This window comes from Trachemys scripta, chromosome 14 (assembly GCF_013100865.1).
Source record: "Trachemys scripta elegans isolate TJP31775 chromosome 14, CAS_Tse_1.0, whole genome shotgun sequence".
Lineage (NCBI taxonomy): Eukaryota > Metazoa > Chordata > Testudines > Emydidae > Trachemys > Trachemys scripta.
The window spans coordinates 15,701,803-15,724,927 of record NC_048311.1 but is presented as its reverse complement, the minus strand read 5'-3'; the positions used below and the strand labels follow the sequence as shown (position 1 = coordinate 15,724,927).

Here is a 23,125-nt window from a genome sequence, read left to right as displayed (position 1 = left end):
CAGCAGACTCCCGCTCAGGCAACCCATTCAAAATACGAGACCGCTTATAAGAATTATAAAGAATTATAATCGTGGGATTATAAAGGTGCCCACAGAGACAGTCTCGGCCTGCCCCCCAGGCTGGGTCTTCCAAGGGCAAGCAAGCAGGAAAAAGGCGGTTTTGACGGGGTTTTCCAGGGGCGCTCTGCCAGTTCTCATCAGGGATCCACCCTCAATAAAGTTCCCTTCTCCAGTCGGTTGGGTGCTTTCCTCCTGGAGTGGTCGTGGCTGACCTGGGACCGGTGGGTCCTCAACATCATCTCCCGGGCTACATCCTCCAGTTTACTTCCACCCGGCCCAACCACCCCTCGCCCCCATTCCTTCTGGGGCACCCCTCGCACCAGGCTCTGCTCGAGCAGGAGGTGGGGCGGCTCTTGGGTCTAGGAGCGGTGGAAGCGATACCGGGGAAGTTCAAAGGCAAGGGGTACTACTCCCGCTATTTCCTTATCCCAAAGGCCAAAGAGGGGCTCAGGCCCATCTTGGACCTGCGAGGCCTGAACCAATACATGGTGAAGCTCAAGTTCCGCATGGTCTCCCTGGCCTCCATCATCCTCTCCCTGGATCCCGGGGACTGGTACGCTGCCCTCGATCTGCAGGACGCGTACTTCCACATTCATATATTCAAGGGGCACAGATGCTTCCTCTGTTTCATGGTGGGGCAGGAACGCTACCAATTTATTGTCCTCCTGTTTGGCCTGTCCACTGCTCCCAGGATATTCACGAAATGTATGTCGGTGGTGGCCTACCTCAGGCGCCGGGGAGGTCCAGATCTTCCCCTATCTGGACGACTGGTTGGTCAAGGGCAGCTCCCGATCACAGGTGCGGGATCACGTGGCGCTCCTTCTGTCCACGTGCACCACTTTGGGCCTGTTGGTGAACAACACCAAGTCCATATTAGTCCCGGTACAACTCATAGAGTTTATTGGGGTGGTCCTGGATGCCTCGTTGGCCAGAGCCTCCCTCCCACCGGACAGGTTTGAGACCCTGAATGGGCTCATCGACACGGTCACAAGGTTTCCGGTGACAACAGCCAGAGCATGCCTCCAGCTCTTGGGTCACATATGTGGTCCGTCACGCCAGACTCAGGATGAGGCCCCTCCAGCTCTGGTTGGCCACGGAGTTCTCCCAGGCCAGGGACAGGATGGACAAAGTCCTCACAGTGCCCGAGCCGGTAATCACCTCCCTATGGTGGTGGTCCTCCACGAGAAACGTGCTCCAAGGAGTCCCGTTCAAGGGCAGGGCCCCGTCGCTGGAACTGGTGTCCGACATGTTGGACCTGGAATGGGGGGCCCATATGGGGAACATTCAGACCCAAGGTCTGTGATCGGCTCAGGATCTGACCCTCCACATAACCATCAAGGAGCTCAGGGCGGTACGGCTGTCGTGCATGGCCTTCTGCTCGCACCTGGATGGCCGGGTGGTCAGGGTCCTCACAGACAACATGGCCTCGATGTTCCACGTCAACAGGCAAGGCGGGGCACGATCCTCTGCCCTCTGCTGCGAAGGCCTCAGGCTGAGGGACTTCTGTATAGCCCATAACATCTGCCTACAGGCCTTCCATCTGCCGGGCATGCGGGACGCATGGACGGATCGCTTGAGCAGGGACGTCTCCTCTCCGCATGAGTGGCCTCTCCACCCAGAGGTGGTGCACAGGCTTTTGCAAGTGTGGGAAACTCCCTAGGTGGACCTGTTCGTGACTCGGCAGAACTGTCACTGTCCCTGGTTCTGCTCCGGTGGGGGGCTGGGACAGGGCGCTATCTCTGATGCCTTTTTCCTGTCCTGGTCAAGTCAGTTACTCTATGCCTTTTTCCCCCCATTCCCGCTGGTCGGCGAGGTCCTGGGAAAGATAAAGATGGACAAGGCCGGTGTCCGTCTGATTGCCCCGGCATGGCTCTGGCAGCATTGGTACGGGACCCTCTCTCAGGACCAGGGCCACCGCCTCCACCCCAACCTAGTGGCATGCCACCTCACGGCATGGCTGCTCAATGGTTAGGTAGAGAGGAAAGGACGTGCTTGGAAGGGGTTTAGCGCATCCTCCTAGAAAGCAGGCGCCCCCCCCGAGCCGAGCCTACTTGGCAAAGTGGTCTCTGTTTTCCAGATGGGCAGATGAGCGGGGCGTTTCCCCGGTGACTGCCCCGATCCAGCTTATTCTGGACTACCTCCTTCACCTTAGAGCCCAGGGCCTGGCGCCCTCGTCAGTCAAGGTACACCTGGCGGCATATCGGCCTTCCATCCGCCGGTGCAGGGCCACACGGTATTCTCCCATGTTATGACTGGCCGATTCCTCAAGGGGTTGGATCGTCTCTTCCCATATGTTAGGCCCCAGTCCCACAGTGGGACCTAAACCTGGTGTTGGCCTGTCTCACAGGGCCCCCGTTTGAGCCACTAGCCACGTGCTCTTGGTCACACCTCTCGTGGAAGGTGGCCTTCCTGGTCCCGATCACATCAGCTAGGTGGGTCTCGGAACTCAGGGCCCTGACCTCCGAGCCCCTCTACACGGTATTTCATAAAGATAAGGTCCAGCTCTGCCCACACTCTTCGTTCCTCCCAAAGGTGGTCTCTGCCTATCACATGGGTCAGGACATTTTTCTGCCGCTCCTCTGCGCCAAGCCCCATGCGTCCAATGAGAAGCTCCGCCTCCACACATTGGATGTGAGATGGGCTCTGGCTTTTTACCTGGAGTGGATTAAGCCGTTCAGAAAGTCATCGCAACTGTTCATTGCCTCGGCCGAGTGCATGAAAGGTCGGCCAATCTCCACTCAGTGGCTTTCAAACTGGATCACCTTGTGCATCCGTACCTGTTATGACCTGGTGGGAATCCCTCCGCCACCAATTGTGAAGGCGCACTCGACTAGGGTGCAGGCTTCGTCGGCTGCCTTTTTGGCCCATGTCCCCATTCAGGACATTGGTAGGGCTGCCACGTGGTCCTCAGTTTACACGTTCACCTCGCATTATGTGATTGTCTCTCAGACCAGGGAGGATGCCGGGTTCAGCAGGACCGTTCTCCATCCTGAGAGTTTGTGAACTCCTTCCCACCTCCAACTGATATAGCTTGGAATCACCTATTGTGGAATACACATGCGCAATCACTCGAAGAAGAAAAGACAGTTACCTTTTCCATAACTGGTGTTCTTCGAGATGTGTTGCTCATCTCTTCCGCATCCCGCCCTTCTTCCCCTCTGTCGGAATTGTCTGACAAGAAGGAACTGAGGGTGGGGGGAGCCCATAGCGTCCCTTATACCGTGCCATGGAGGCGCCACTCCAGGGGTTGCTAGGGCGCTCCCCTATGGGTACTGCTAGGGGAAAAACTTCCGGCATCAGTGCACGTGGCGAGCATGCACACCTATTGTGGAATAGACATGAGCAACACATCTTGAAGAACACCAATTACGGAAAAGGTAACTGTCTTTTTTTCACATGGATACTTTTCTAACCACAGACAAGCTTAAGAAAATTCCCTTCTCTAGCCCCTTTTAATTACAAAAATGCATGGGTACTGGTAGTCCAGTTTTTTTAAATACATACAAACTCAGGAGAGAAGGAGAAGACAGGAAGGTATCCAAATCATTGGAGAAGAATCTAAAAGCAGAAATTTGGGAGTTCTTGATTTACCCATGAAAACTGTAGTGATGTAGCCAAGAAGTTTGACAGGTGATTTATTGCAGGAAATTGACACTGAGCTCATAGACAATTGATCATAGACTTAAGTCAAGAGAATTTGAACCAAAACCCTTGATTTTAAAGCTAACCTTAGTTGGATGTTGCCTATTGGGTGAGTATCCTTCCCCTGATTTAAAAAAAGATGTTTCAAGGACAGAGAGTTAATCTTTTTTCTTGGCATCTACTTTACTTATATAATGCAGTTTCATGCAAGTAAACAGTGAATAGTGATGGTTTTTACATCCAGGTATTTTATGTGACGCTAAGATATGGCTCCATGTTGGTGAGAAGATAATTTTTCATGTTTCCAAGTACCTGCCTAGTACAGCGTTTTAGAGTAATCAGCAATTTTAAAATAAATACGATTCCTTCTACAAAATCTCTGGCTCAGCATGGAGATCAAATCTGATGAATATTTTTGAGGCGTTTGTGGTGTTATAGCTGTTTTGGGTCCAGGATACTTGAAAGAGCGGAGGTGAGGTCATATCTTTTATTGGACCAACTTCTGTTGGTGGAAGGTACACGCTTTCAGGATACACAGAGCTCTTCTTGACCTGAAGGCACAAGCTTTCATTCTTGAAAGCTTGTACCTTCCACCAACAGAAGTTAGTCCACTGAAAAGATATTACCTGATCTGCTTCATATCTCAAATATTTTTTTGAGTAGAATTGCGAGATGACAGAGAAAACTCTTGTCTTACCAGTCCTTATTATTCACAGTTGAGAACACCTATGTTATTATGAAAGTATCATTATTATTATTATTATTAATAGGGAATGAAGAGTACATGCTTCTTTTCTTTTCATATGCTGTCAACTGTATTATTATGTTGGTCATCACTATTTTATTGGCTGAAAAAATGTAGCTCTACTGTGAATTTTATGAGAAAAGTTGCCATTCATTTCTCAAGCAATGTCTGTGTCAGAATTGTTTGCTGCACCTGTCACAGAGATAAGTCGTCTAAAGGTATGGAAGTCAGTGTGTACAGTACTGCTCCCCGTCCCCATTCTAAACTGAAAATATGTAACCATGTTGAGGGACTTTCAGACAAAAGCTGTGCTTTATATTGGGTTCCAAGATTTTAAATATTTTATACCCCTTAGCATTTCTTAGATGTTATTTCTGAGTTCATTTTACATTTTTTGAGGAAATACAGTTGTTGCATATGAATCTGGAAATAATGTAGATTATAGAATAGAGAAAAAAGATTCCCATATCGTACACTTCTAGGTACAGCAAGAAAACTCTAAAATGAACTGAGAACGTGGTACACAGAAGTCAGTAATAATTTCTTAGATTTTAATCAGTATAATCTATTAGGATGCAATTTATATAATCAATATAATTCATAATGTCGTCTTAAGAAAACATGACAATTGTAAGGATACATTGGTTTAAAAATACTCTCAGAATAATGTACAAGCGGTTTAATCAAAATAAAAAAGAAGTTGATTTCAATAATTGTTATGGGGAATAGTATAAAGAATAATTATAAGTAGGATTAATATAAAAATTCAGTTCTATTTTCTTATCCATTATCCTATCTCTGGACACAGTTATATTAGAGTAGACATTTAGAGAAATATTTTATCAAATATAAGTTGTATTAAAGCTTACAATTTTATTTCAGGAAGCTGCAGTCTCTGCACTTGCTGCATTGTGTAATGAATATTACATCAATGAACAGAGAGAAGCCAATCCAGCTCTTCAGGGTAATGATTCATATGTATTGTCTCTGTTTCCATTAACAAATGTCTTTTAATTATTCATGTTGGTTGTACAGGTAGAAGAGATTCATAGGAGGCAAAATAGGTTGTTTAAAAAGCACCACAGTGGATTAGCAAATTCTGAAGGCCCAGCCCAGTTCTGTACCATTTTAAGTACACTTAATTGGATGTACATATTTATATAATTAATATACACCATCCCTATGTTCCATATAGAAAAATGCCTTGGAGGGATGAAAGAAAAAAATTGCATGTGTATAGGACAATGTTGTTTATAATGTCTTGGTATTTACTTTTTGAATTGCTGCTCTCAGTATACATGCTCATCATTTGTGTGCACTCCTGAAAATACCCTTTCTTCTATTTAAATCCATGTAATTTGAACATTTTACCTTTAATAACCAAACCAAGGTGCTTAGAAATACCAATAATTTACAGTTCAGGGAGAGATTCATACATACCCAAGAACTAGTTTACATCTCTCTTTTTTTTTTTTTTTTTTTTTTTTTTTGGTCATAATCTTTCTAAAAAGAAATGATGGAATGTGACTATTTGTGATTCAAAGGACTTTAAAGAGGCTCAGAGAAGAGCAATGAAAGTGATTAAGGGCTCTGAAAAACTCCCACATGAAGAGAGATTGAAAAGAGTGGAAATTTTATTTTAGAAAGGAGGTGAATACAGGGGAACATAAGTGTACCAAATAATGACTGGAACAGAGAAGGCATATAGGTTTTGTTCTCTATGTTGCAGACCACAAGAATAAGGGGACATTCTGTGAAATTGAAAGATGGCAAATTCAAAACTAATAAAAAGAAATACTTTTTCACATAACATTTAATTAGTCTTTGGAACTCATTGCCACAAGATGTTGAGGCCAAAAACTTAGCAAGATTCAAAGAAGGAATGGTGATTTGCAAGTTTAACAAGGTTAACCAGAGTTGTTATAGTTAATGCTTTATTTGTTTAATATAAAACCTCATGCTTTTAGGGTTTAAACCAATCACTTATTATTAGGGGTTTGGGTGAGACATTCATTGTGGGGCAAAGTATCCCATGGTTGCCTAATGTTAGGTTTCTTGCACCATCCTCCTAAGCATCTGGTGTTGACCATCATCAAAGACAGGCTGTTGGACTAGATAGATCACTGGTCTTATCTAGTATGGCAATTTCTACATTCCTGTATTTAAATAAGATAGTTAAATTGCATACATTTTGCACAGGAATTATGTGACTATTTCTCCATATTTATTTTCTTTGTCATTCCTATATCACATATGTAATACAATTGTTCATTATTTATTTCCATTCCAGTAGTTCCCAGAATGTGCTGTACTGCCCACCTTTACAGGAAGATGCAATCCTTTCCCCAAAGAGCATACAATCTAAGCGTACATACAAGCAGCATATAAAGGGTAGAGAAGAGAGATGCACTTAAGAAATGTACAGTTATTAAATATACTTTGGGGCTTTTGTTTTTGTTAAACAAATGCATGTCAACCATACTTTGTTGCCTCTCAAACAATTCATTATTAATTGACCGGTTACTTATAGGGGTCTTTTGGGCAATGTTGAAGGAGAGGAAGTGGTAGTCAAAGAGGGCAGAAATTGATAGATTAAAGAAGGAGTAATGTTTACTGATGACAATGTAGAGTGTTTTCATCATTTTGGAAAGTGGGAAGTTTGAATGTTGAAGGTCAAAAAAAGGAGAACTAATAGGTCAGACTAGACATAAACGTTGTTGTTGAAGTCTTGGTAGATGAGGGTAGGGGACTGTGTGAAGAGGAAGATAGGAAGGTGTCCAAATCAGAAAGGAGAATGGACATGGTAAAGTAAGAGGGCAGCAGATGACTTAGGCCTGGTCTACTCTGAAAAGCTATATTGACATAGTTGCATGGGTCAGGGATGTGAAAAAAACACACCCCAACCAACATAGCTTATGCCGACATAGCTGCGTCTACATTGGTGTTTAGTCAACGGAAGAGTGCTTCCATAGATGTAGGTAATGTCATTTGGGGAAGAGGTGTTCCTACATTGGCTGTGTCTACGCTAATACTTTTATCACTATAACTCTCCTTCTGACACAGCTACTGCCACGCGTTCTAGTCTAATGATGCCAATAGAAGAGCTCTCTCCTGTTGACATAGAGTGGCTACATTGGAGATCTTACATTGGTGCAGCTGCATCGTAATACATGTCATCTACCAAGGTTTTCTGGGCATCCATACACATGGTGATAAAAATTGCTCCAAGAATGTAAACAATTTTTAAAAATAAATGTCAGTATGCCTAGCTTTGTATATTTCTGTGGAAATTATCGTTTTCTCTGTACTACCCATAACATGTACATGCTATGTATCTGTAATCTATCTATTTTTAGGAACTTCCCCAGAATTCCTGAAAAAGTTATGTGGGCAGAGACTATATCATACAGTGTATCCACTGAGCAGCATAGGTACCATGATAATAGATATTCCTATTAGGTACCATGATAATAGATATTCTTAAATCCAAGTAGCAGTGGAGGGGTTAAGCAAATGGGTTTTTGATATATTGCGCCAGTGTTACGTGACTGCGTGGTAGCTAAATAATACCATAAACTTTAGTGGATCAGAATCTGAATTTTTTCACAGCAAGAAAGTCCCAACTAGCCTGTAATGTTGCTATCACATCACTTCTTTCATTTCTCTTTATTTTCTACTTTCTTTTCTCTGCACTCTCACTTCTCATCTGCTATATCTTTTCTTTCTTCTGTGTTTTTATTTTCACTCTGTTTCTCTTGTATGCCTGCAGCTCACTTTTGAGATTTTTCTCTTCTGATCTCCTCTCAGTAGCTGCAGGTACTGTTTAATGAAAATTGTAGAAACTTCATGGGCTGTGCTATTTTACTAAGCACACATCCATAGGGGGCATGTAATGTCACATTGCTGGAGGTAGAGTAATTATTACTGCTTAGCAGTTATCAGTAAATAGCTACTGGTTTGCTTTCTGTCACTTCTGAATTTTCTATCATTCGGCTAAGACTGTCAGTTTGAAATGAACATCAATCATAGCAATGCTACTGCAACCCCATTGTCTGAGGAGATGTCACTGAGTGCCTACGCAAGCATGGTATCTGCATATGGCCTCAGGGCTCTCTATTATGGGCCTGTGGTTAGGAAGGTTTTAAAATAATAAATATGTCTATATGAAAATGTATTAGCTCTTGAATAGGTAGCTAGTTTCCTGTTTCCTGATGAGATACAATAGTTAAGACCTGCTGACTGTATGGGGATTTAAAAAAAAAAAAAAAACAAAAACAGAATGGAGTCATGAGTTGTGATTAAATGCATTCTTATGGCAAACTATCTTTCTTCCTCTAGCAAATATTGCCTAATCATTTAACCCTTAGATGACGGGTAGCAACTTCACTGTTTTGATCTTCATAGCCATTCTGATTTCTATGTCCCTTGCAAACACTTAAAAAAAAAAAAAAAAAAAAAGTACATATCTAGTAAAGCTACTTATTTTTGAGACCTAACTTTTTTTTTTAGAGAGATTATGTAAATTGCAACTCTTAATCAGAAGTATTTTAGTTGTGCATAGTTAAAGGTTACACAGGTTTTACTTGATCATATATTTTGCTCTTCATTTAAGAAAAAGTTTGGTACAGTAGCTGAAATCTGGTCAGTCAAGAACATCTCATTTGGTCCACGATGTCTACAGTAAGAAATACATTGCCTACACATACAGTTTATTGTGGCAATAGGCTGTGTGCAGTACATTTTATTCTTTATGCATGGACAACATGCAATAAAAACACAGAGATGGAAGGTTCCACATACCTCTCTTCCCTATCTCCATTTTCTTTGTTCTCTTTTTTTAGTCTATCCTCATTTTGATCTGCATGTTACTTCCCCCTCTAGTTGGATCCTGTTTTTCTCCAGGTCAGTTTTTTCCCTCCCTTTCCTAGAATCTAGCCAGTTCCTCTTCTCAGTTTGTGGGTGCATCTTCTCATTCCTCTATTATCATTAAGGCTGCTCTCCCTGCCTCTTCAGACTGCAGTATAGAGATCCGGAGTTCTGGAGGATGAGGATTTCTATCTTGAATGTACTCTGTGCCTCAAGGAAGCCCTATGGATTTTTAAAAATCTCGAGCACAAATTGTGGCTAGACAGTTACCATGATCAGAGCAGCAGTGACAGAATCATGGAGAGGATTCAAAGAAGAGACATGAAAATGAATAAAGGGTTAGAAAACTTGCCTTATAATGATAGGCTCAAGAAGCTCGATCTGTTTAGCTTAACAAAGAAAAGATTAAGGGGTGACCTGATTACAGTTTATAAGTACCTACATGGGAAACAAATATTTGATAACGGGCTCTTCAGTCTATCAGAGAAAGGTATAATACAATCCAGCAGCTGGAAGTTGAAGCTAGATAAATTCAAACTGGAAATTAGACATAATTTTTTAAAAGTAAGAGTAATCAACCATTGGAACAATTTACCAAGGGTTGTGGTGGATTCTCCATCACTGGCAATTGGTAAATCAAGATTAGATGTTTTTCTAAAAGATATGTTCTAGGAATTATTTTAGGGAAGTCCTCTGGCCTATGTTGTTCAGGAAGTCAGACTGGATGATCACAGTGGTCCCTTCTGGTCTTGGAATCTGTGGAACTGAAGCTGTGTTGGGTATAAGAGAATGTGTCCCTCCGTGCCTGCATTGAGTGTCCTGCTTTATTATAAGTTCTGTTTAAGCCCTTGGTTTTGGATAAAAAAACCAAAACACGCAGAAACGTTAATATTACATAAACTTAACCTGTGTCACTCTTTGGAAAGAGCAGGGTTAAAAATCAGTCTAAACTGACTTTGTTACATGAATAGTATTCAGAGAACTATAACTGACGACTCTTAAAATTTTTGTTAAATCAATACTTTTTCTGACAGAACAGACTATCTTCCATTTTAGGGTTATTGAATTGAAGAGAATCTTCATCGAGCCTCCCTGTTCTTCTATTGGTAGCCTAGCTCAGTGGTCTCCAAAATTTTTTGATCGCGCACCCCTATCATTAAAAAAATTTTGAGCACACGCACCCTGCCGCGCCGAAGCAAATAAATAAATAAGCTGCTCGACTCCTGCCCGAACTGCTAAAGCAAAAAAAAAAAAAAAAGTGTTCCTCCTGCCGTGCACCCCCAAGGATCCTCTTGCGCACCCCCGGGGTGCGTGCACCCCACTTTGGAGACCACTGGCCTAGCTAATGTAATGATGCAGTAGCTGGGTTACACTTTGCAATTATATTTTTCTAGGTGAACTGTTGCAGCAATATATTTCAGAACTTCAGAACACAGAGGAAATGATTCGTTGTGGGTTTTCGCTAGCCCTGGGGGCCCTTCCAAGATTTCTGTTAAAAGGCAAGCTCCAGCAGGTGAGAGAAAGTGTGGTCCTTACCACAAAAAAAAAAAAAAAAAAAAAAAAGTGGGGGGTACAAGTTTTATCTGATTCAGGAAATAGTTTGAGTGATGTTTGAATGCTTAATCAAATAAATAATAGAGGATCATTGCCATGGGTGTTGATGTGAAGGGGTTAGTTTATAATACAGTAACCCAGTCAATCTTAATGACTTTGGCTTAACATATATTCAGATAATTAAAATTGAGGCCTTTCTCCACACTCTTAGTATAGAAGCCAAAGACTGACTGGGCATGGAGAATGAGCTATCTTTTTGCTAAAGCCCTTTGTTTTCATTTTTTTAACAATTGTCCCTGAAAAATTCCTAGCTTTAAAACAAAACAAAACAACCCATTGTTCTTCTTCGATATGTCCATTCCATATTAGGTATGTGTGCTCGCCACATGCACCGGTGCTGGAAGTTTTTCCCTCAGCAATATCTGTAGGGGACCAGCTCTGGTATAAGGGGTGCCGCCGGCTCCACCCACCTTCAGTTCCTTCTTATCGCCAGTGACGGTGCTGGAATGTCTGATGCTTTGGCTAGCATTGATTCCTTTTCTGTTCTTGCGAACTTTGAAATCCTGTAAAATAGTTATACGTAGTTAGTAGTTTTCTTAGTTACTCTTAGTAGTAGTTCTCAAACTCTCCATTAGTCCCAAACGGCACCCCGCTGGGGGTCTGGGCATGCCCCGGTCCCCAGGCTTTAAGCCCTGTGATCGCTGCAAACGGCCTATGCCCGTCAGCAATCCACATACCAGCTGCCTCAGGTGTTTAGGCAAAGGGCACATAAGTGACAAGTGCCATATCTGCAAGTCCTTCAAATCTAGGACGAAGAAGGAGCGCAATAGCCGACTAAGAGTGCTCCTAATGGAATCAGCACTTACTCCGGCACCGGAGCAGCGGTCCGACTCCACACCGAGCATTGTCGCCTCAGTGCGCACTGCTCCCCCGGTGCTGGCCATGAGCCGACACTGATCTCCATCCATGACTCTGGGGAAGAAGCTGAAAAAGACTGTGAGGGGAAGCTCTCCTGCCTCCTTCAAGGGAAAGGAGAGGGCAGGGGGCAAGCCAACACCTGTGTCTGGCAGTTCAATATGCCCCTCGGGAAGTCGGGCCCCAGTTCAAGTCGAGCGGTGCGGCCTATCCTATACCTTGTCTGTGACTCCAGATAGCGATGCAGGTCCCAGCCAGCTTCAGGTGCCATCAATGCCCAAAGCCCTTCAAGTAGCCCAGGAGATCCTGACACTCCTGGTGCCACCCTCACCAGCTCCTGTGGTACTTCGGTCTCAGGGAAAACCCACATTGGGACCTATGTGTGTGTCCCCGCCTCAGCGGTACTGTTCCCCATTGAGAGGGACATCCTGCCAGCGTTTGCCCATCTGCAGCCGTCACATCTCTGACGGAAGAGGCGGGCTCAGCTGAGCCCTCTTCGGTCCCCACACTGGGGGCACTGATGGAGGGACTTGAGGCGTACCTCGCTGGTAGATTGGCGAAGACCATCTGAGGCACGTGTGACCCGGCAAGAACTCCAGGACTGGCCCCGACCATCTTCAAGGGCCCGGTACCGATCGGGCACCAGAAACCACTGATTGCCAGGTATCTGAAGCAGATCTGCCGAACGCTGTCAGTCCCCGAGAGCCCGACCAAGACAGTCTCGCTCAGACAGGTCAGCTTCGGGATGCAGCAACCGGCACTAGTCAGACAAGAGCCACTGCTCAGCCCTATCCTGGTTGCCCGGGACCGATCGGTCTGCTGGTAGTTCTGGCTTGGAGTGAGCTTCCCTGACTGTGGGACAAGCCCCAGTACCGACGGTGCTGACTACATCATCAGCACTGAAACCTGTCCCATGGCACCAAGCACAGTGGCCAGCGCTATGGTACCCATGGAACCCTTGGGGGTTCACCCAGCCTTCCTAGGCTGCCCAATCGATGTCGAGAGCCTCGGAGAGGCCAGCGTCCTCGGTATCCTGTCCCCCTCCGCTGCTGGAAACTTTGCGGGGTAAGACCCTTCAGGCCCAGGAGGACCCATGGGAGCAAGCTGCTGGACCACCAATGGACGTGGAGGTTCCCGCACTGTCTTCGTTGTTGCCAGGAGAGGCTATCATGGGGCCCCCCTCACCCAGTTCCTCAGGATGATGACAGGGCGCACCAGGAACTGTTGAAGAGGGTCACTTCTAACCTGGGGCTTAAGGCAGAGGAATTGGAAGAGCCCTCGGACTCTCTGTTTGATGTCCTCTGCTCCTCGGCTCCTGCCAGAGTGGCTCGACCCCTTCATGAAGGGGTTTCCAAAATCACTAAAGCCCTGTGGCAGACCCCCTCTTCCCTGGCCCCTATCTCTAAAAGGGCTGAATGCAAGTACTTTGTGTCAATCAAAGGCCATGAGTACTTATACTCCCACCCAGCCCCCAATTCCCTTATGGTCAAGGTGGTTAACCACAAGGAGAGGTAGGGACAACCCGGGGCCACCCCCAAAAATAAAGACTTGAAGAGGCTGGATCTTTTTGGATGTAAGGTTGATTCATCTTCTAGCCTTCAGCTGGCCAACCACCATGCCCGCTTTGGCTGATATGACATCAATATGTGGCAAGCCATTGCCAAGTTTGAAGGGTCTCTCCCTGAGGCTTCCAAGAAGGAGTTCCGAGCGATCTTCAATGAGGGCATGAGTGCGGCCAAGGCGGCCCTCCAGGCAGCATCAAATGCTGTGGATGCTGCTGCCTGCACGATGGTTTCCACTATCTCCATGCGGTGAGCCTCTTGGCTGCTCCTCTTGGGGTTGTCCACCGAGGCTCAGCAGTCAATGCAGGACCTGCCCTTCGACGGCCGGGCCCTATTTGTGGAGCAAACAGACAGCAAATTGCATGGCCTCAAGTACTCCTGCAGCATCCTAAAAACCTTGGGTCTCTACCTCCCAGTCCCTGTGCGTAAGTGGTTCAAACCGCAGCAGCCGCAGGGCCAGGGGAGTCAGCATTGGCAGGACCAGCCTCATAAATGAGCCAAGGGTTATAAGCACTGCCCGAGCCACGCGCCACCACCCTCTGCCCAGTTGGGCTCGACCCGTAATAAGCAGGGGCCAAACAATCATTTTGAGGGTGCGACCGAGGGCAACCTACCAGACTATTCCCTGGATCCATCCTTCCCTGTGTTCTCCAACCACCTTTCCCTCTTCCTCCCTGCCTGGATGGCTATAACCTCGGACTGCTGGGTCCTCAACACGGTGGAATGGGGTTATACCCTCCAGTTCCTTTCTACCCCCCCATTCCCATCCGCCTTCCCATACCCTCTTCAGGGACCCCTCTCACAAGAGTCTCCTAGTGCAGGAGGTAAAGGGGTTACTACAGCTGGTTGTGGTGGAAGAAGTTCCTCTTGAGTACAGGAACAAGGGGTTATATTCCCGATACTTTTTAATCCTGAAGGGTAAGGGCGGTCTATGGCCCATCCTGGACCATAGACCTCAACAAGTACCTAAAGAAGTTAAAGTTCCGCATGGCTTCTATTATCCCTTCTCTGGATCCGGGAGACTGGTATGCCGCCCTCGACTTGAAGGATGCATTCTTCCACATAGCGATCTTTCGAGGACACAGACGCTTCCTCTGGTTTACGGTGGGGTCCCACAACTACCAGTTTATGGTCCTCCCGTTCGGCCTGGTGACAGCACTGAGAGTGTTTACCAAGTGCATGTTGGTGGTGGAGGCTTACCTCAGGCGCCAGGGTATTCAGATTTAACCGTACGTCAATGACTGGCTCATCAAGGGCATTCCAGGTCTCAAATCCAAAGGGATGTCATGGTGCTTCAGGCCACGTGCCGCTCTCTGGGCCTACTGATAAATGACAAAAAGTCGACGTTAGTGCTGGTGCAGAGGATAGAGTTCGTTGGAGCAGTCTTCGACTCGACCTATGCCAGGGCGTTCCTGTAGCTGGAAAGGTTCCATGTTGATGAACCTCATCATGGAAGTCTCCATGTTTCCTCTGACTACAGCTAGGGTCTGTCTGCACCTCCAGGGTCACATGGCAGCATGCACTTACGTAGTTTGCCATGCCAGGCTCTGAATGTGGCCCCTGCAACAATGGCTGGGGATGGTCTATTCCCAGTCCAGAGACCCCCTGGAAAAGGTCGTTACCATTCCCCAGGCGATACTTGCCTAATTGCAATGGTGGACCGACTGCAGGACAATTCTGGAGGTGGTTCTGTTCGACAACCCCCCTCATTTGTTCGAGTTGGTGTCGGACACCTCGGACCTCAGCTGGGGTGCGCATCTCAGTGACCTCCTGACACAGGGGATGTGGTCCCGGAGGAGGCGAAGTTGCACATAAACGTCAAAAAGCTCCGAGCAGTCCGGCTGGCGTGCAGAGTCTTCCTGCCCCATCTGTCGGGCAAGGTGGTACAAGTACTGACGGACAACACAGCCTCAATGTTCTACGTCAACAGGCAAGGGGGAGCGCGCTCGACGACTCTGTCAAGAGACACTTCGTCTATAGGACTCCTGCATCAGCCACGAAATCTACCTGGAAGCTTGTCAGCTTCCCGGTGTCAAGAATATGCTGGTAAACCAGCTCAGCAGGAACTTCTCCTCTCACCACTAGTAATCGCTCTATCCAGGGGTAGCCTGCAGGATCTTCCAAAGGTGGGGACCTCCCCAAGTGGACCTGTTTGCTACCAGACAGAACAGGAAATGCCACTGATTTTGGTCTCAGCAAGGTCTCAGCAAGGGCTCCCTCTCTGATGCCTTCCTCCTGTCGTGGTCAAGGACCCTGATGTACGTGTTTCCTCCGATTCTACTCATCGGCAGGGTCCTGGCAAAGATCAAGAGAGACAAAGTGCAGGTTGTCGTGATCGCCCTGGCATGGCCTCGCCAATATTGGTTCGGCACGCTCATGAGCTTGTCAGCGGCCCCTCCCTGGCCCCTGCACGACTGCCCAGACCTGGATTGGATTACCTTGTGCATAAGGATCTGTTACGACCTGGTGGGGGTTCCGCCGCTGTCGATGGTCAGAGCCCAGTTGAGAGCGCAGCCGTCTTTGGCGGCCTTCCTGGCACACATCCCTATCCAGGATATCTGTAGAGCCGCAACGTGATCCTCTGTTCACACGTTTTACCACTCATTATGCCATCACTCAGAGGCCAGAGACGACACTGGGTTTGGCAGAGCTGTGTTGCAATCTACACGTCTGTGAACAACTACCCATCTCCAGGGGTACTGCTTTGGAGTCACCTAATATGGAATGGACATGAGCAAGCACTTGCAGGGTCCCCTCTGAATGGCACAGTACACCTGTGCAGAGTAGGGTAGCTACTGGTTGATGGCTGCTGTTCTGCAGTGGCGGGGGGGAAGATGGGCAGGGAGCTGGGTCCTGGCAGCCAAGACTATATCTGACTGCTGCAGTGACAGGCCTTCAGGAAGTGGAAGGCTTCTTCAATTACTACATCATGGTGAGTACCGGGCATCCCTTACCCCCACCCATAGGTCCCAGTGAATGCTGAGCACACCCCATCCCCATCCCGTTGCACCCTTTCCCTCCCAATCTGCTGCACTCCATCAGTACTGTTCTCTGTGAATAGACCCTGTGAGTAGCTTCACCTTCAGCTCAGCCCTGGGGACGTGTCACCACCCAGAGAGGAGCCCCGGGGCACAGAGCCTCGTCAACTTCCCCTTCCAGACAGTGCTCCCTCCTAACCCTGGTTCTTCTGCCCCTGGGCTGGGAACTTGGCATCTCAATCCCCCTGCAACTCAGGGGAATGGAGCTGAGGAGCAGTGATGTTCGCCCATTTGCTGGTGGGCCTGTGTGTCAGTGTGACTGGGATCTGCGGGAGCAATGTTGGGTGTCAGTGGCAGGATTACTTCTTGTTCATTCGTTCCCTTCTCTGCCATGGGTCCCAAACTCCTGCTTTTCTTCTACCCTCTGCCCATTTTCCCCTGCTCTCTCCTGGCGCCCACTCCTGCATCCCAACTCTGTGACAGACTAGATGATGACTTGGAGATAAGGGTTCTGTTCAAGTAATATTTTTTTTGTCACCAACAGTAAATGATTTTAATGACACTTTGTTTTGTAATGGGGATTAGATATAATGGTTTCACAACCCTTACTTTTCTCTACTTGTTGTTTTTTCCTCCCTCGTCCTACCATCCCACAATATTAACTCCAGTATTTACCTGGAAAACTGTAGCACTGATTTTCATGCAAATGTTCATTTTTGTAATAAACACTGATAAATTTCTGGAAATTTTAAAAAAATGGAAATGAAACGCTTTACCCTTTGCCCAAAGAAGTTGTCTGTCCATGAGGGAGGGGGCAGCGTGTAGAAGCTTGCGCTGCCTACTGCTTATGCAGCACTTGTTATATGGTTAACTTCATTCTCCAGTGTTTTTAAATCTAGTGTCCATCATGAACATACTGTAAGTATGTGTTTGTCTTTTTTCAGGTTTTAGAAGGTTTGAAAAAAGTTATCTGCATTTCCCGCAAAGATGTGAGCTTTGCAGAATCAAGAAGAGATGGCCTGAAAGCAACTGCAAAGTATGTTTTGTTGGCTTTATTTTTATCTGACTTTAAATCACTGTATGTAAGATTTTCAGTGTTCATGTAATTTTCTATTCTAACCTGGCGATGTTGGGTTACATTCACTCCCAGAGGGGTGATTATACATTCTTGATGGGGTCATATGGATCCCCACTATTTTTCTCACTTAAATCCATCCTTGATGCCACATGTCATCCTATTCTTCAGACTGAGGAGCACTGCGTGGAACTACTTCTGGAGGTTGTCAGCATTGTTTCTTAATCAGCCAAATGCATGTCTATTGTGTGTGGGGAAGCTCTCCCTTCTCATGAACTGGAAGTTAGTGAGCTCAGTGGTACGAACCTGGGCTACTAGAAACCAGAATTAATTTAAGTTTCTTCATTTCACTTTCAATAATATATGAAGCCCCAAATAATACAAATATCCTGCATTTTCTTTCTTTCAAGTGATATTTTCAAGGTTGATGAGTCCAAAATGTTACCAGTTTTTAAAGTATCATCCACATATAATATATGTTCTTAACCTGTTGGTGTAATTCAGATAACTCTATTACATCTTTCCTCAGTGTAAATTAGGTGTGCAGTGCATATCAAAACAAAGTTAGCTATTAATCTCAAATACATGGCCCTGGATTTCTTTTGTGATCATATGTACAGACATCACATTGGTCCTCTGCTCTACCTGTTTGATCCGTTATAGTAAATAGTCAGGATGATGAGATGTAAAATAATCCTGCTTCTTTTTGCATTTATCCTACAAATAAAAACCAATCTCTTAGGCCAGGTCTGCACTACAAACTTACATTGGTATAACTGTGTCACTCAGGGGTGTGAAAAATCCACACCCCTGAGAGCTGCAGTTATACCAGCCTAACCCCCAGCATACACAGCACTTTGTCGGCGGGAGAGCTTCTCCTATCAACATAGCTACAGCCTCTTGCAGAGGTGGATTAAGTATGCCAACTGGAGAAGCTTTCCCATCGGTGTAGTAGCATCTTCATTAAAGCACTACATCAGCCCAGTTGCACCACTGCAGCACTGTATGTGTGGACAAGCCCTTAGTTTGTTTACACCTACAAGCCTTGATACCATGTCACTTTAAGTCCTCCAAATATATTGTTTATGTAACTATTTCAGTGTTGAATCAGAAATGATAAAATCAGAATGCAACAGCCGCACACAGGGGATCATGTCTTTGTCCTTCTGTGATGGGTATTTTTAGACATTTTCTGAATTTGTATGGCAAGGAAGTTTGTATGCCCAAAATACTGAAGTGTAAACAAAACAAAACTTGGCATGATTTTGTCCTTTTTCTTTAGAATTTCTTCTGTATTTCTCTGTTACAGAGTTTGTCAGACAGTTGGTGTGAAGAGAAACGGACCACAGGATGAATTTGTCTGCAAAGATAATGTTGTTCAGATCTATACAATGTTACTTAATGGTATGAGTGACTATACCACAGACAGCCGAGGAGATGTTGGAGCATGGTAAGGCATCACATATTCTGAGACAAAGAAATGAAATTTCTTTCTATTGGTACTTGTTCCAACTGATGTGGTCTACTTTAAGTCTGTAATTAGGAGCCATTGAGACTCAGTGGTTTTCCAAAGGCTACAAAGGGAAAAATTGGATAGCCAGACACATGGAGATTCAAGTAAGGCTAGAAATAAATATTGTGTAGAAAATTAGGTTAGTAATTATTTCTCCTTTGCCTCAGAAAAAAACTAACCCCACACTGGGCCCTTCTCTGGCTTATACCATCCTCTGTTTCCAGGTGATGAAATAAAGCATCAAGGTAAATGAGAGTCACTTGTGAGGGTGTTATCAGATGCAGGAACAATTAAAGTCATGACATCTATCCACTGTTCACTTTCTGCTTATAGTTACTTTAAAATATCATGTATGCTCTTAGTCATGCCTCTGACTAAAAGAAGAGCTGAATAGGAACTCTTCCTATCACAGTTTCATATGTGGCCGACTGACCAGCAGATGGCACCATTGTATAATTTGTTAGGTGCTCCTATTTCATTATTGAGTTTAAAACACCCATTTAAAAAAAATTAAATAGTATATTTCTTAAAGGCATAGTAGTCTTTGGCTACACTGACTTTAGGGTTTCAATGGCTTCAGCTTTTGCGTCTAAAAATAATCAAAGTTTTGTGTTGATTGTGTGCTTTAGTCTTCAAATCGTAATATGTACAACATGAGTAACATGTTACCAGAGTAACAACATGGTGAGAAATTATTCAATACATATATTTACATTAGAGAAAAGAGAAGATTATGTGCTATTCCCTCAGTGAGATGGGACAGAAAGTCTGTTTTTTAAATTGACAAAAGCTAAAGATATTGTAAGAAGCTTGCTCCTTAATTGAACTTGAACTTAGACACTAAAGTACATAGAATTTGGGATATGAGATCACTCAATGGCTGGAGATCCTTGAGTGCAATGGGCAATAAAAAAGGGTAGGGGCTGCATGTTGTTCTCCTTCATATTGTGAAATCCAGAAAGAAGTACTGGGGGAAAAAACATGTAAAATGTGAACCTTAAGGGATAGATACCCAATAAAGAAACAATCAAGTCATCTTGCTAGGCCTAAGTGTGCATGACCCAAAATAATAATAATTCTTCAGGAATTAAACAGCTGTCCTCTGAATTGGGGAAAAAATAGTATCAACCAGTGCAAATTTACATGACCGCTTCTGCTTGCAGGCGGACATGTCCCTTTAGCTTAGTTTCTTTGAATGTATGTCAGGATGGATTCCACTGTAAGTGTGCATGTTCCTCATGAGTAAGGCTACGAGTCTGTCATGGAGGTTGTGGAAGTCACAGATTCCATGACTTTCCATGACCTCCGTGACTTCTGCAGCTGCAGTGGCGGGCCCAGGGGCCTGCCGCTCCGGCCGCTGCTGGGGCGGGCCCAGGGACCATCGCAGCAGCGGTGGTCCTGGGACTGCCCCAGAGGCGGCCAGAGCAGTGGCCCCAGCTGCGCCCAGAGGCACTTAACTCCCACCGCCAGAGCAGGGGCGTGCCGGGGGCCCCGCAACGGCACCCTACGAGCAGCTAAGATTTAGTCAGGGGTATTTATAGTACAAGTCATGGACGGGTCATGGGCAGTGAATTTTTGTTTATTGTCTGTGATCTGTCCATGACTTGTACTAAAAATACCCATGACTAAATCTTAGCCTTTCTTATGGGAAGGGGTAAATGACACTTCCCTATTCACTTTTTCCACATCATTCATGATTTTATTGACCTCTATCAAATCCTCCCTTAGTTACCTCTTTTCCAAGCTGAACAGTCCCAGTTTTTTTAATCTCTCCTATATGGAAGCTGTTCCATACCCTAATCATTTTTGTTGCCCTTCTCTGTTCCTTTTCCAACCCGTATATCTTTTTGATGGGGTGACCAGAATTGCATGCAGTATTCAAAGTGGGGGCATACTATGGATTTATATAGTGGCAATATGGTATTTTCTGTCTTCTTATCTATCCTTTTTCTAATCATTCCTAACATTCTGTTGACTGTCACTGCACATTGAGTGGATGTTTTCAGAGGACTATCCACAATGACTCCAAGATCTTTGTTGAATGGAAACAGATAATTTAGACCCCTCATTTTGTATGTATAGTTGGAATTATGTTTTCCAATGTGCATTACTTTGTATTTATCAACATTGAATTTCATCTGCCATTTTGTTGCCCTGTCACCCAGCTTTGTACTTAACTATCTTGAGTAATGTGTATCACCTGCAAAGTTTGCCATTTCCTGTTTACCTCTTTTTTTTCCCCAGTTCATTTATGAATATGTTGAATAGTACAGATCATTCTGAAAATTGACCACTTATTCCTACCCTTTGTTTCCTGTCTTTTAAGTAGTTACTGATCCATGAGAGGACCTTCCCTCTTATCCCATGACTGCTTAGTTTGCTTACGAGCCTTTGGTGAAGGACATTGTCCAAGGCTTCCTGAAAGTTCAAATGCACTATATCCACTGGATCACCCTTGTCCACATGTTTGTTGATCCCCTCAAAGAATTCTAATAGATTGGTGAAGCATGAGTTCTCTTTACAAAAGCAATGTTGATTCTTCTCTAACAAATTGTGTTCATTTATGTGTCGGGATAATTCTATACTTTATTTTAGGCCTGGTCTACACTGGGGGGGGGGGGGTGTCAATCTAAGTTATGCAACTTTAGCTACGTAAATAGCTGTACTTAGATCGACTTACCGTGGTGTCTTCACCGCGGTGAGTCGACTGTTGCCCCTCCCCCATTGACTCCGCCTGCACCTCTCACGGCGGTGGAGTACAGGAGTTGACGGGAGAGCACTCGGGGATCAATTTATCATGTCTAGACTAGATGTGATAAATCGACCCCCATTGGATCGATCGCTGCCCGCCGATCCGGGGGTAGTGTAGACATACCCATAGTTTCAGCCAATTTACCTGGTACTGAAGTTAGGCTTAATGGTCAGTAACTGCTAAGATCACTGCTGGAGTCTTTTTAAAATTTTGGCATTATTTAGCTATCCTCCAGTCATCTGGTACAGAGGCTGATTTAAGTGATAGGTTAGCTACCATAGTTCTTCAATTTCATATTTGAGTGCCTTCAGAGACCTTGGGTGAATAATATTTGGTCCTGGTGACTTGTTACTGTTAAATTTATCAATTTGTTCCAAATCCTTTGCTGTCAAAACCTCAATCTGGGACAGTTCCTCAGATTTGTCACCTAAAAAGAATGGCCAAGTGTGGGAATCTCCCTCACATCCTCTACAGTGAAGACCAATGCAAAGAATTCATTTAGCTTCTCCACAATGGCCTTGTCTTCCTTGAGTGCTCCTTTAGCACCACAGTCGCCCAGCGGCCCCACTGGTAGTTCGGCAGGCTTCCTGCTTCTGATGTACTTAAAATAAATTTTGCTCTTAGTTTTTGCCTTTTGCTAGTTGCTCTTCAAATTCTTTTTTTGTCCTGCCTAATTATACTTACTAATTACACTTGATTTGCCAGAGTTTATGCATCTTTCTATTTTCCTCTGTAGGATTTGACTTCCAATTTTTAAAGGGTGCTTTTTTGCCTGTAACTGCCTCTTTTACTCTATTGTTTAGCCATAGTGGCATTTTATTGGTCCTCTTACTGTAATTTTTTATTTGGAGTATACATTTATTTTGAGCATCTACTATGGTGTTTATAAATTGTTTCTGTGCAGCTTTGTAGGCATTTCACTTTTGTGACTGTTCCTTTTAATTTCTGTTTAACTAGTTTCCTCACTTTTGTGTAGTTTCCCTTTTTGAAGTTAAGTGCTACTGTAGTGGGTTTCTTTGGTATTTCCCCATCCCCGCACAAGAATGTTAACTTGAATTACATTGTGGTCACTATTACTGAGAGGTTCAGCTATACTCGTCTCTTGGATCAGATCCGGTACACTATATAGGACTAAATCAAGAATTGTCTCTTCTCTTGTGGGTTCCAGGACTAGGTGCTCCAAGAAGCAGTCATTTATGGTGTCTAGGCATTTTATCACTGCATCCCGTCCTGAGGTGACATGTTCCCAGTCAATCTGGGGATAGCTGAAATCCCCCCTTGTTATTGGTTTTTCTGTTTTTGTAGCCTTTCTAATCTCCCTGAGCATTTCACAATCAAGTCACTGACTTGGTCAGGTGATCGATAGTATATTCCTCTGCTAAACTTTTATTATTCATGCATGGAATTTCTATCCATAGAGATTCTATGGTACAATTTGATTCATTTAAGATTTTTACTATGCT

General features: G+C 44.9%; 1 protein-coding gene across 1 annotated transcript in view; it reads left to right on the top strand.

The window, feature by feature from the left end:
- The window catches only part of TBCD (tubulin folding cofactor D), a gene marked incomplete at its 5' end in the record, with an annotated part of 241,622 nt that overhangs the window by 156,071 nt on the left and 62,426 nt on the right, over positions 1-23,125 (top strand). The window contains 4 exon segments of the mRNA XM_034789910.1: positions 5,330-5,411; positions 10,708-10,826; positions 17,267-17,358; positions 18,707-18,847. Coding sequence (XP_034645801.1) covers positions 5,330-5,411; positions 10,708-10,826; positions 17,267-17,358; positions 18,707-18,847 — 434 coding nt within the window.